The sequence below is a fragment of the Rhinopithecus bieti genome, unplaced genomic scaffold (genome assembly GCF_001698545.2).
Source record: "Rhinopithecus bieti isolate Rb0 unplaced genomic scaffold, ASM169854v2 scaffold_7414, whole genome shotgun sequence".
NCBI classification, from domain to species: Eukaryota; Metazoa; Chordata; class Mammalia; order Primates; family Cercopithecidae; genus Rhinopithecus; species Rhinopithecus bieti.
Genome location: NW_016806087.1, coordinates 597571 through 610704, shown reverse-complemented (window position 1 = coordinate 610704; position 13134 = coordinate 597571). Strand labels below are relative to the sequence as shown.

General features: G+C 35.1%; 1 protein-coding gene across 2 annotated transcripts in view; it reads right to left on the bottom strand.

Moving 5' to 3' along the window:
• CCDC85A (coiled-coil domain containing 85A) overlaps positions 1 to 13134 on the bottom strand; it is a 212292-nt gene that overhangs the window by 4063 nt on the left and 195095 nt on the right. Inside the window, exon 5 of one of the 2 annotated variants that reach the window (XM_017874645.1) lies at positions 10485 to 10604. The exons of the other annotated variant lie outside the window; for it this stretch is intronic. Within the exon in view, the coding sequence (XP_017730134.1) occupies positions 10485 to 10604 (120 nt within the window). The remainder of the gene's footprint in view (positions 1 to 10484; positions 10605 to 13134) is intronic. 2 annotated transcript variants of the gene reach the window in all.

The window sequence follows — 13134 nt, the reverse complement described above, 5'->3', positions numbered from 1 at the left end:
AAAAAAAAAAAAAAAAAAAAAAAAAAAAAAAAAAAGGCAGAACTTTGAAATAAATCGACAATACTAAGGTTGACGCGGGAGTAGTGACTTATTAACTAAAAAAGGCATAACAGGTGTGTGTTTGAGACTGTGACTGAGATGACCAATCAAGTATTTCAATTGTCCTCAGGGAATTTACAAGAGCCAGACAAACCTAAAATAAAACAACTACTACAAAAAGACAGATTTACTATTTCTTAGGGGGCAGTACATTAATTTCTGTAGCACAGTTTGGGAAGAAAATAGCTAACTACATACTAACCCACATAAGGTAATATGAATAATAATCTTTTTGCTGTGTAGATGTCAACAACATCTTATCTCTAGGTGCAATACTAGAAACGACAGGAAAACTTCTATTGTCCCAAATTCTATCGGAGTCTTATAACCCATCTCATATTATGAGAAAGCTTTATTTTTCTGTGACATTATTATAAAGGCATATAATTTCTCTACTAGAAACCAAGCCTTCATAATTTTCACTAGTTTCACAATTTATCTATGCAACTGCTTTACAATCTGCATTTTTCTTTATTCTGTGGCATTTACTATGTGTTTTTCATCACATAATTAATAATGGTGACAATAAAATTTTTTGCTTGTTTCCAAATATATAAAATTGCTTAAGAATCAGATTTGGGTTTGTTTGCATTTTTTCCTCAAATTCTGGGGATCAAAGACAAAAGTAGACAGAAAACATACTCCTAGAGAACTTTTAAAGGTAAACAAGGAGGGCAAGCTTCTGGCTTTCTGAAAGTATCTTATATAGTAAAAAATAAAAATAATACTGTATGGTGCCTTTCAATTCATTCTTGAAAATGCAGGCAAACAAAAAGATCAACATAAAACTAATCAAAATCCAATCCAGTAATGGGTCTCTTTTGAGACTAAGATATGAATTTTCTAATGTCCAGAAATTGAAAGGAAGGAAAGGAAGGGGAAAGAAACAATCCTGGAATTTTTTGCAGAAATTCTGGCATTAAGCACCATGGAGATGGCCCCCTCTGTAAGATACGTGCCTTTCACTTTTCGTTCCTCAGGAAAGGTCCTCAAAGGAAATCTTGGTGTACTCCTGACTTCACTATTCATTAGAAAATAGTTTGAGCAAGTAACTTAATTTCTGGATCTTAGTTTCTTCAAACATAGAATTAGAGTGTTTGGGTTCTTACCCAGGGGTTCATATCTGAATCGCCTGAGGTCTGATGTTAAACTCAGAGATCTGAATTATGAAGGAGGTCTATATACTATTCTTTGGACAAACACTGGAGAATGACTTCTATGGCCCCTTCTAGTTCAACAGTTCCTATTGTCTGAACTTTCTCTCTCATTCCATAGTCAATAGATGAGAAGCAACAGGCATTCCTAGGTATGTGGCTCACTTTTTAATATTTATCTGTGGGAAATATTCAAACTGAAAATCTTAAGCACAGGTTGAAAAGCTATAGAAGGTGAATGGTGGTACATTTAGGAAAGATGATATCTAGAACTAGTGACCTTTTGAAAACAGACAATAGATATGCAGGAAAGAAAAACAAATAACGTAGGAAGAGTTGGAAGAGAAAAATCGGCCACAACACAGGCAAGCAAGAGACTACAAATCTCATTCTAGCACATAAAAAATGCCCAGGGAACTTATGTAACATTTACTGGATTCCAGAAACATCTCGAGGAGGTAGATGAGTAAGTGTCTGAGAAAATCTGGTCCTAATAGATTTAAAGCTGAAGGGTATTTCTAAGCAATTTCACATCCTGATAGGATAGAGAAAAGAATATGAGGATAAAAGCATAATGTAAAGCCAATTAAAATCAGTGTTTAACATGATCAGTGCTTAACCATGATTTCTTGCTTCCTCTACAATATTCCATTTAGCTATTTAAAACTTCACAAATTATATCATTGATTAAATGATACATCCCATGTATATTACTCAAAAAATTAAAATTTAGTCAGGGATTAATAGTAAAATCCAAGCCATATTAATGATTGCATTGAATATGCATCATGAAAATAACATCTTTTTTTTTTCTGTGGTCTCTGACTTCATGGATAGATTTCTATTTGTCTATCCTCTTTTTCCTTTTCTGAGACAGGGTCTCATTCTATTGCCCAGGCTGTAGTGGAGTGGTATGACCATAGCTCATTGCAGCCTCAAACTCCTGGGCTAAAGCATTTTTCCCTCTTCAGCCTCCCAAAGTGCTGAGATTATAGGTGACAGTCACTGTGCCTGGCCTAACTATCTTTTAGGTTCTTATCTGTCTTTCTTACCTTACTATATTCTGAGTTTGGGTCAACAACTGAAAGCTAAAGATAATACTTTGCATGACATGAAACACACATATATGATATATGAAGACCTAAGCAAAATTACCTAGTAAGGTGGCAATTTTTTCCAAGAATAGTTACAAGTAAATCTAAAGGCGGCTGTATTTTCTTTATCATAGGTTTTTAAACACTGATCTTTAACAAACTTCTTAAAGGATAAAATAGAAACCCATTTATTTTATCAAAATTAGAAACATATTTTAGAGTAAATTTAGTATTTAGAAATGTTTGTAGAGTCTTCTGGAATACAGAATTGGCTGATCATCTCTAAATTGAATATTGTGTAACATGATTGTGTTAATAAAACTACAATAAAATATACTGAATATAAAACAAGGGAAATTTGTTTTATTTTCATATAAAATGTAAAGGCATTTGGTTAGCATTTTAAAAATATTCATAAAACAATAGCTAAGCTACGATGTGGCTTTCAACACAGAATACACAATAAAGCACATTAAACTTACATTGCACATTTCTCTGACTATAGCTTTTTCTGTCTCACTAAGGTCATGTTCATACTCTTTACCCTGTTGACGATCTATAGTTTCCTGAACATCCAAGACCTGGATTTGTTGAAAAAGAAAAGCAAATTTCACATGGAAAAAACTTGTTAGTTATGATAAAACCATCAAGGAGCTCCACTTTGTAAAACCTTTAGTTTTCTCCATGTCTGCATATCAGAGTGGTAGTATATGGCAACATATTTTTTAAATAGCTGATTGTTCTGAAATCTATTTGAAATTATTCTATTTGATTTTCAAATGGCCATTAAAAGCAATCCATTGCATCACTAATAATCAATGGAATTCATTAATGTCTAAAATAAGTATATGCATTTACTTTGGTCATTAAGATAACCTCACTGTGTCAACCATTTGGATATAGTCAATAACTCTTGCTCCACTGTAACAATGACCAATATAATTAACTATGTGCCAAATGGTCCAAATGATATGTAGACATGGCCTGCATAAAAGATGATAGCGACAGGTGAAACTGGTCAAAACCCAGGAATATGCACATAAGAACTACTGACCTTGCAGTTCTTGCCTGGACATGTTCCCAGTGCCTGAGAAAAGGCATGTGGAGGTGGCTCTTTAATAGTATCAAAGAGAAGTACTGGCTCCTTATAGTGAAAATATTTGAACAACACTTTAAATATTTTTCATGAAAGCAAAATATCTTGGAATAAAATGCCTTTTAAACAATTTTAGAGCCCTATGTTTCCACTTCTCTAAATTAGTCCTAAATAGGTTGAAAATAATATTCCTTTAAAATGTCTAAAGTTTTCTTGTGGGTACTTTTATACTACAAAGGGAGAAAACAACTTTGGCTTTCTGTGTTGTTTTTATCTATATCAGTTTATAAATCAAAGTGCTGAAGTACTGCAAAAAACTAATGCTCTTCCTAGAATTTCCCACAGAATCCACACCAGCTGCAACACTACTAAGCTACTTGATTCTACTGTCATCATGGTCAATGCTGATGGTCAAATCTAAAGGTGCTACCTGAGAATTTACACCAAGTGAGCCAAACTAAATGACTTAAGCATGAAGTGGGACCTTCAGGTCAAGTTCATAGACACTATCTGAATCTAAATAGAGTTCAATCCTGTAATAATTAATCTAATCACAAACTACTCTCATTAATTTGAAACTTCCAGCCATTATTATTATAAAAATGCTACTTCTGAGCCCTGATACCTCAGATTACAGTTAATTTACCTTCTTTACATATTTAGAGAAAATCACTGACTGTTCTCGGTGAATATTCATAGAAAACATAAAGAGCTCCTTGAGCAAGCTCATTTACCTACAAATTTGATTTGTAATGCACCTCAGAGAAGTGTACTTCAAATCAGTTAATTTTTACTAAATGAAGTAAAGTTCCAATTAATAGTTATCATAAATTTTAAAACAAGAAAAATACAGTGTTATTACAAATGTACTAATTTCTTACAGTGATTTACATTTCCCCACAAACCATGACCACAGATTTTATAAAGCCTAGCATTTTCTATAAAATCTATCAGAAAGTGAGAAACTGAGCCACTGTACTAATTATTATTTTCAGAACAGACATATCTCATGAAATAAATCAGCTCTAGACAGCTGGCTCTCAAAAACAAAACATGTCAAGTGGCCACAATTTCTTTTCTTATATTGAAATCTTTTAAGATGCATTTCCCAGAAATGATGTTTGTATATATTTCTGTGTCCTAACACAGTTCACTCATGGAAGCAAACACATTTGATATTCAAGGGCCCCAGTTTTCTAATAAAGATGTTTTAGTTGCTCAGTATCACTTATCTGCCAACCAACGACACTTGGTTGATATATATATATATATATATATACACACACACATATATATATATATCAAGAGAGGGAGATAAATATATATATTAAAATATATGAATACATATATCAAAATATATATGTAAATATATATCAAATATATATCTCTGAAAATATATCTCTAAATATGTATCTCTCAAAATATATACATAAATATACATCTCTCTCTTTATATATATGTATATATTTTGTTTGTTTGAGAAGGAGTCTCGCACTGTCACTCAGGCTGGAGTGCAGTGGCACAGTCGTGTGCTCACTGCAACCTCTGCCTCCCAGATTCAAGCAATTCTCCTGCCTCAGCCTCCCAAGTAGCTGGGATTACAGGCGCCCACCACCACGCCGGGCTAAATTTTTGTATTTTTAGTAGAGACGGGGTTTCACCATGTTGGCCAGGCTGGTCTCGAACTCCTGACCTCATGATCCACCCACCTCAGCCTCCCAGAGATAAAATTGTGTAAATTAGAACTAAATTCAGAGAAAATTGAGGAGCTCTTCCTTGCCCTCCCCTTCCTTTTAGGCCACACTAACAGCTGCATTGAGAAATCTGGAAAAGATTTCAGTGTGACCCACTATGCTGCTCTGATTCAAATAACAATTGCCATTTAATAAGGCAACAAGCTGAAATGGCTTTCAAACAGTTTGAATAGGAGGACAAGTTGCTGCTGTCGGAGTGTGTGCAGATGCTGTAACACTACAAGATAGAAGCCAATCTCTGGTCCATTTTCTACTTCTAAAAGGCTTTTCAGATAGCTAGTGCCTGATTCATGCTAAAGTTCATCCAAGTGCTGCCACAGAGAACAAGATATTCAACAGTCCATAAACCAACACCCACCAGAGGCAAAGCCGTGCCCCCTCACACTGGCTGTGCCTTCCCAGGATTTCCTCTCAGTTGCTCACTTTGTGAATTATCCCAACAAAGACAGAAAATGCCAAGTGCATTGTCAGTGGCCACTAGCATGGTTGCCCTACCTTCGCTCATCAATCATCAGTATATGTTTAGGAAAAGCAAATTCATTTTTTATAAGCTAAAGCAAAATATCCTGAGGGAGCAAAATCTTCTGCTAAAACTTAATCATCTCAAAATGAAATAAACATTTTGAAGTTCTCATCTATGTATTTGTTTTGTGCATGCCACAGAAAGTGCGGCTCACTCCAAAAGAGGAGTGCATCTTCAGGCTGATGATAAATCATTTTGAAATTGAAACAATTTTAAGAAGAGTTGTGAAACTCATGTGGTAAAAGCAGAATGGAAGCACTCTACCTGTTTTATGGGTCAGAAAGGTTTGATCAAAGCTACATGTTAGAAATTATAGACAGATTTGTTAGACAGTGTTTCATACTCTAAAACTGATAAAATTTCAAGAAACCGTCTCAATTTTAAGATGATTTTTATTGCCTGCATTAGTTTCTTCTGAGATAGGTAAATATTTATATTGTTTACTGTTTATATTATTATATTGTTTATATTATTATATTGACTATTGTTGTACTTATGGTCCTGATTTTTCATTAATTTTACTTATTGGAAAGCTCATTATTGGTAAAGAAAATAGATGACAAATTTTAGGCAAATTTTTGTGAAATCACTGCAAAACGTGAAGACAGACACAAAAGTAAAGTAGCTTTATGTATAAGACCATATATCTATTTTCTATTATTCTATAACGGGGCATTAACTGGAGTTGGAGAACCTAATTTCTACTTAGAAGAGGAAAGACTAAGTTTGTATTTATTTCATTATTTTATTTAAGTTGTATAATGTACTTCAATTGCATCAAGAAAGAATAATGTGGTATCCTTCCATATTCTGACCAACTATTAACTCCCTGTATTTGAAGACATCCATGCTACAAACATTGCACATAAAATACCTATCACAGTTTTTTACAAATATGGATATACATGCACAGACTTCAACTTCAATGCCGATAGATATGAATCACATTACTCAAAACAAAATGATAAAACTAGAGATTCAACCATAAGTACTCAAACTCATTGTCATTTTAGAACAATTAAAATCATACTTCAAAAATTAAGATTTAAAAAGTTACACCATAAGGAGTCAAAAAATAAAATATCTATGGTTCAAGCAAGACTGTGAGGACTACTAGACTACAGCGAACAAGCCACAACACAACTGAAGCTCTGGATAAATGGTTGCACACGATTGGTTACCTTAAGAGAATGTACCACAGGTTCAGGCTGCTGGGAAGGTGTGGCATGTCCACTGACGCTAGCTGCAGAGTTGGGTGAACTGTTACTCCCATCAGCCCCTGATGACAACCTAAAAGAACCCTTAGTAGAAAATCAACAACTTTGTTATTAAAACAAAAGTCGTTTATAACTACAAAGATGTCATTCAATATTCAATTTCACTACCAAATGAGAATTAGCCATTTTGTTACTTTTTCCTAACCTATTCCACAATGCTATCGATCTGTTCATTGGAACACACTTGCTGAATGACCAGCAAGAAAACATAATGAAGAGCCACCTCAATACATTTCCACATGCCATCTCTGAAATGCCCCACCCCCAAGGAATGGCCCTTAAACATATTTCAAGAATGATTTTTGAAACTCAAAGATACTCAAGAGTAGGAAATTCATGAGTTACTCCATAGCTGAGTTAAACACGCTCACTCAGCAAGCCAAATGCCATATTCCATATGTCTCAGAATATGCAGACACATCACATTCTTGTGTTGGAGAAACTGTGTCTCTCATAAAACCTTTTTTTGAGGGAAAGACCTATAATAAAGCATTTTCAAAAAAGATTTATCCAAATTCAATATTTTCTTTAAAAACTGAAAATTGTCCTTTTCTGGTCTTTTTTAAAGATGAAAAACATAATCGATATAAATTACGTATTTTTAGTTTAGTGGTTCTTCAACTTAATTGGTGAGAAACTAGAACCTATACATGATTAATCTGACATGTGCAGGCCACATTCTTCTGTACAAGAACTGGAAATTTCCCCTAAGGATCTGTACTTTTTCTAAAGGGTGCTTGGGGGAAGACTAATGGATCAGCAAAAGAAAGAGAGTATCAGTTATCTACTCTTCTAGAAAAAGCAGTCACATGGGAATTTTCCAAATCTATTTTTACATAGATAGATCATTACACTATTAGGGAACCTGAGATTTTAATTTCTGCCTATCAACTATTTACAGAATTTTTCATGTCTAATTGATTAGTAATTGCTCCACTCAAGATGATTCTATCAATCTAATACCCTGAAGAGGAGTCCCTGAAGGTGTATCATGAGAATTCATAAAGAGAGAGATAATGGTATTGGAATATTAATTAATTGGAATATTAATTAATTAATATTAATTAAGACAATTAATTGGAATATTAATTTGCAGAATCTCTCCATCACCCAGGCTGGAGTACAGTGGCACAATCATTGTTCACTGCAGCCTTCAACTCCTGGACTTAAGCAATCCTCCTACCTCAGCCTCCTGAGTATCTGGGACTACAGGCATGTGCCATCATGCCTAGTGACATTTTATCTTTTTCACAGAGACAGGGTCTCATTATGTTGCCCAGGTTGGTCTTGAACTCCTGACCTCAAGNATATATATACACACACACATATATATATATATCAAGAGAGGGAGATAAATATATATATTAAAATATATGAATACATATATCAAAATATATATGTAAATATATATCAAATATATATCTCTGAAAATATATCTCTAAATATGTATCTCTCAAAATATATACATAAATATACATCTCTCTCTTTATATATATGTATATATTTTGTTTGTTTGAGAAGGAGTCTCGCACTGTCACTCAGGCTGGAGTGCAGTGGCACAGTCGTGTGCTCACTGCAACCTCTGCCTCCCAGATTCAAGCAATTCTCCTGCCTCAGCCTCCCAAGTAGCTGGGATTACAGGCGCCCACCACCACGCCGGGCTAAATTTTGTATTTTAGTAGAGACGGGGTTTCACCATGTTGGCCAGGCTGGTCTCGAACTCCTGACCTCATGATCCACCCACCTCAGCCTCCCAGAGATAAAATTGTGTAAATTAGAACTAAATTCAGAGAAAATTGAGGAGCTCTTCCTTGCCCTCCCCTTCCTTTTAGGCCACACTAACAGCTGCATTGAGAAATCTGGAAAAGATTTCAGTGTGACCCACTATGCTGCTCTGATTCAAATAACAATTGCCATTTAATAAGGCAACAAGCTGAAATGGCTTTCAAACAGTTTGAATAGGAGGACAAGTTGCTGCTGTCGGAGTGTGTGCAGATGCTGTAACACTACAAGATAGAAGCCAATCTCTGGTCCATTTTCTACTTCTAAAAGGCTTTTCAGATAGCTAGTGCCTGATTCATGCTAAAGTTCATCCAAGTGCTGCCACAGAGAACAAGATATTCAACAGTCCATAAACCAACACCCACCAGAGGCAAAGCCGTGCCCCTCACACTGGCTGTGCCTTCCCAGGATTTCCTCTCAGTTGCTCACTTTGTGAATTATCCCAACAAAGACAGAAAATGCCAAGTGCATTGTCAGTGGCCACTAGCATGGTTGCCCTACCTTCGCTCATCAATCATCAGTATATGTTTAGGAAAAGCAAATTCATTTTTTATAAGCTAAAGCAAAATATCCTGAGGGAGCAAAATCTTCTGCTAAAACTTAATCATCTCAAAATGAAATAAACATTTTGAAGTTCTCATCTATGTATTTGTTTTGTGCATGCCACAGAAAGTGCGGCTCACTCCAAAAGAGGAGTGCATCTTCAGGCTGATGATAAATCATTTTGAAATTGAAACAATTTTAAGAAGAGTTGTGAAACTCATGTGGTAAAAGCAGAATGGAAGCACTCTACCTGTTTTATGGGTCAGAAAGGTTTGATCAAAGCTACATGTTAGAAATTATAGACAGATTTGTTAGACAGTGTTTCATACTCTAAAACTGATAAAATTTCAAGAAACCGTCTCAATTTTAAGATGATTTTATTGCCTGCATTAGTTTCTTCTGAGATAGGTAAATATTTATATTGTTTACTGTTTATATTATTATATTGTTTATATTATTATATTGACTATTGTTGTACTTATGGTCCTGATTTTCATTAATTTTACTTATTGGAAAGCTCATTATTGGTAAAGAAAATAGATGACAAATTTTAGGCAAATTTTGTGAAATCACTGCAAAACGTGAAGACAGACACAAAAGTAAAGTAGCTTTATGTATAAGACCATATATCTATTTTCTATTATTCTATAACGGGGCATTAACTGGAGTTGGAGAACCTAATTTCTACTTAGAAGAGGAAAGACTAAGTTTGTATTTATTTCATTATTTTATTTAAGTTGTATAATGTACTTCAATTGCATCAAGAAAGAATAATGTGGTATCCTTCCATATTCTGACCAACTATTAACTCCCTGTATTTGAAGACATCCATGCTACAAACATTGCACATAAAATACCTATCACAGTTTTTTACAAATATGGATATACATGCACAGACTTCAACTTCAATGCCGATAGATATGAATCACATTACTCAAAACAAAATGATAAAACTAGAGATTCAACCATAAGTACTCAAACTCATTGTCATTTTAGAACAATTAAAATCATACTTCAAAATTAAGATTTAAAAGTTACACCATAAGGAGTCAAAAAATAAAATATCTATGGTTCAAGCAAGACTGTGAGGACTACTAGACTACAGCGAACAAGCCACAACACAACTGAAGCTCTGGATAAATGGTTGCACACGATTGGTTACCTTAAGAGAATGTACCACAGGTTCAGGCTGCTGGGAAGGTGTGGCATGTCCACTGACGCTAGCTGCAGAGTTGGGTGAACTGTTACTCCCATCAGCCCCTGATGACAACCTAAAAGAACCCTTAGTAGAAAATCAACAACTTTGTTATTAAAACAAAAGTCGTTTATAACTACAAAGATGTCATTCAATATTCAATTTCACTACCAAATGAGAATTAGCCATTTTGTTACTTTTCCTAACCTATTCCACAATGCTATCGATCTGTTCATTGGAACACACTTGCTGAATGACCAGCAAGAAAACATAATGAAGAGCCACCTCAATACATTTCCACATGCCATCTCTGAAATGCCCCACCCCAAGGAATGGCCCTTAAACATATTTCAAGAATGATTTTGAAACTCAAAGATACTCAAGAGTAGGAAATTCATGAGTTACTCCATAGCTGAGTTAAACACGCTCACTCAGCAAGCCAAATGCCATATTCCATATGTCTCAGAATATGCAGACACATCACATTCTTGTGTTGGAGAAACTGTGTCTCTCATAAAACCTTTTTTTGAGGGAAAGACCTATAATAAAGCATTTTCAAAAAAGATTTATCCAAATTCAATATTTTCTTTAAAACTGAAAATTGTCCTTTTCTGGTCTTTTTTAAAGATGAAAACATAATCGATATAAATTACGTATTTTAGTTTAGTGGTTCTTCAACTTAATTGGTGAGAAACTAGAACCTATACATGATTAATCTGACATGTGCAGGCCACATTCTTCTGTACAAGAACTGGAAATTTCCCCTAAGGATCTGTACTTTTCTAAAGGGTGCTTGGGGAAGACTAATGGATCAGCAAAAGAAAGAGAGTATCAGTTATCTACTCTTCTAGAAAAGCAGTCACATGGGAATTTTCCAAATCTATTTTACATAGATAGATCATTACACTATTAGGGAACCTGAGATTTTAATTTCTGCCTATCAACTATTTACAGAATTTTCATGTCTAATTGATTAGTAATTGCTCCACTCAAGATGATTCTATCAATCTAATACCCTGAAGAGGAGTCCCTGAAGGTGTATCATGAGAATTCATAAAGAGAGAGATAATGGTATTGGAATATTAATTAATTGGAATATTAATTAATTAATATTAATTAAGACAATTAATTGGAATATTAATTTGCAGAATCTCTCCATCACCCAGGCTGGAGTACAGTGGCACAATCATTGTTCACTGCAGCCTTCAACTCCTGGACTTAAGCAATCCTCCTACCTCAGCCTCCTGAGTATCTGGGACTACAGGCATGTGCCATCATGCCTAGTGACATTTTATCTTTTTCACAGAGACAGGGTCTCATTATGTTGCCCAGGTTGGTCTTGAACTCCTGACCTCAAGTGATCCTCCTGCCTCAGTCTCCCAAAGTGGAGGATTATAGGCGTGAGCAATTATGCTCAGCCAAGATAATTTTTATGCTATACATTTTAGAGACAAGAGGAGAAATCTGCACCCAGCAATTATAGGTATGGATTACATGTAAACCATGCTTTACAGGGAAAGCTTATTATTACTAACTTAATGTTATTATTATTATTGCAGATTGTTATTTTTGCAATTTGGAAGACTTTCTCTCTTTCTTTCTTGTTGTCATTTCTCCTATGTCCTCAAAGGCTCCCCCTGCCAGCTCACTAGCCTACTGAGGCCACATTCTTTTCCCTGCTCAAAGAGTTCTACAGTCCAGTCAGATCCTGCCCCCAGCCTCACTAGTCAACAAGGATAGGAAGCAGTAGAATATGGCACTTAGGTGGTTTCTTCTGCTTCTGTCCTCCATTGCTACTAAAACTAAAATGTACAGCAGGTGATGAAACAAGATTGTCAATTAGAACAGCCCCAATCCCCTGTGGGAAAAGAAATTATAAAATTTATTTTCCTATATTTGTAACCCAGATCAAATCACACACAATAATGCCTAATACATCTAATGGAAGGGAAATTATCTGAAGTTTAAAGATGGTTAAGGGACACACCCTTCACCCACCCTTACATTTTGGACATCTTCTTCCTCTGTACTTGGGATTCTTTGGAATCAAATGGTTCCAAAACTAAGGAGTTATAAAAGGAAGCTCCTCTTTCCTGAGTAATGCTGGTCCTATACTCTTCTCTTTTCCTCCTGGTACCACTCTTATGAATGATTCCCAAAGATTTCTCAGGTAACACAGAATTGACTTCAAACCTCTTGTTTAGGACCCACCATTGCAGTGCCATATTTCCTCTGACTTAAAAGTCATATTTCCTCTAATTTAGAAGGCGATAAACCTTCCCACTCTGAGCTACCTCCTTCCTGATTTTACTTTCAAATCCTTTTCTGCCCAGCCTTTCTGCTTCAAAGGTTCTCTTTCCAGACCTGGTAAAAAGATAAGCATATCAATAATACCATGCATGGGCCTCTATCGTTCAGGGCATTTGGGTTTAATAGAACTTCTAAAAATCAATGTAAACAACATCGTTAAACCAAATCATCTGAGCCATTTTCCATTGTTTAAACGTAAACAAAGTCCTATTGTGGCCATATCTATTCAAAATCACACATTTTTGTAAATGAAAGTAGTTTCCTTAAAAAAAGGGCGGGGGCTACAATAGTATCTTGCCTAGAGTAT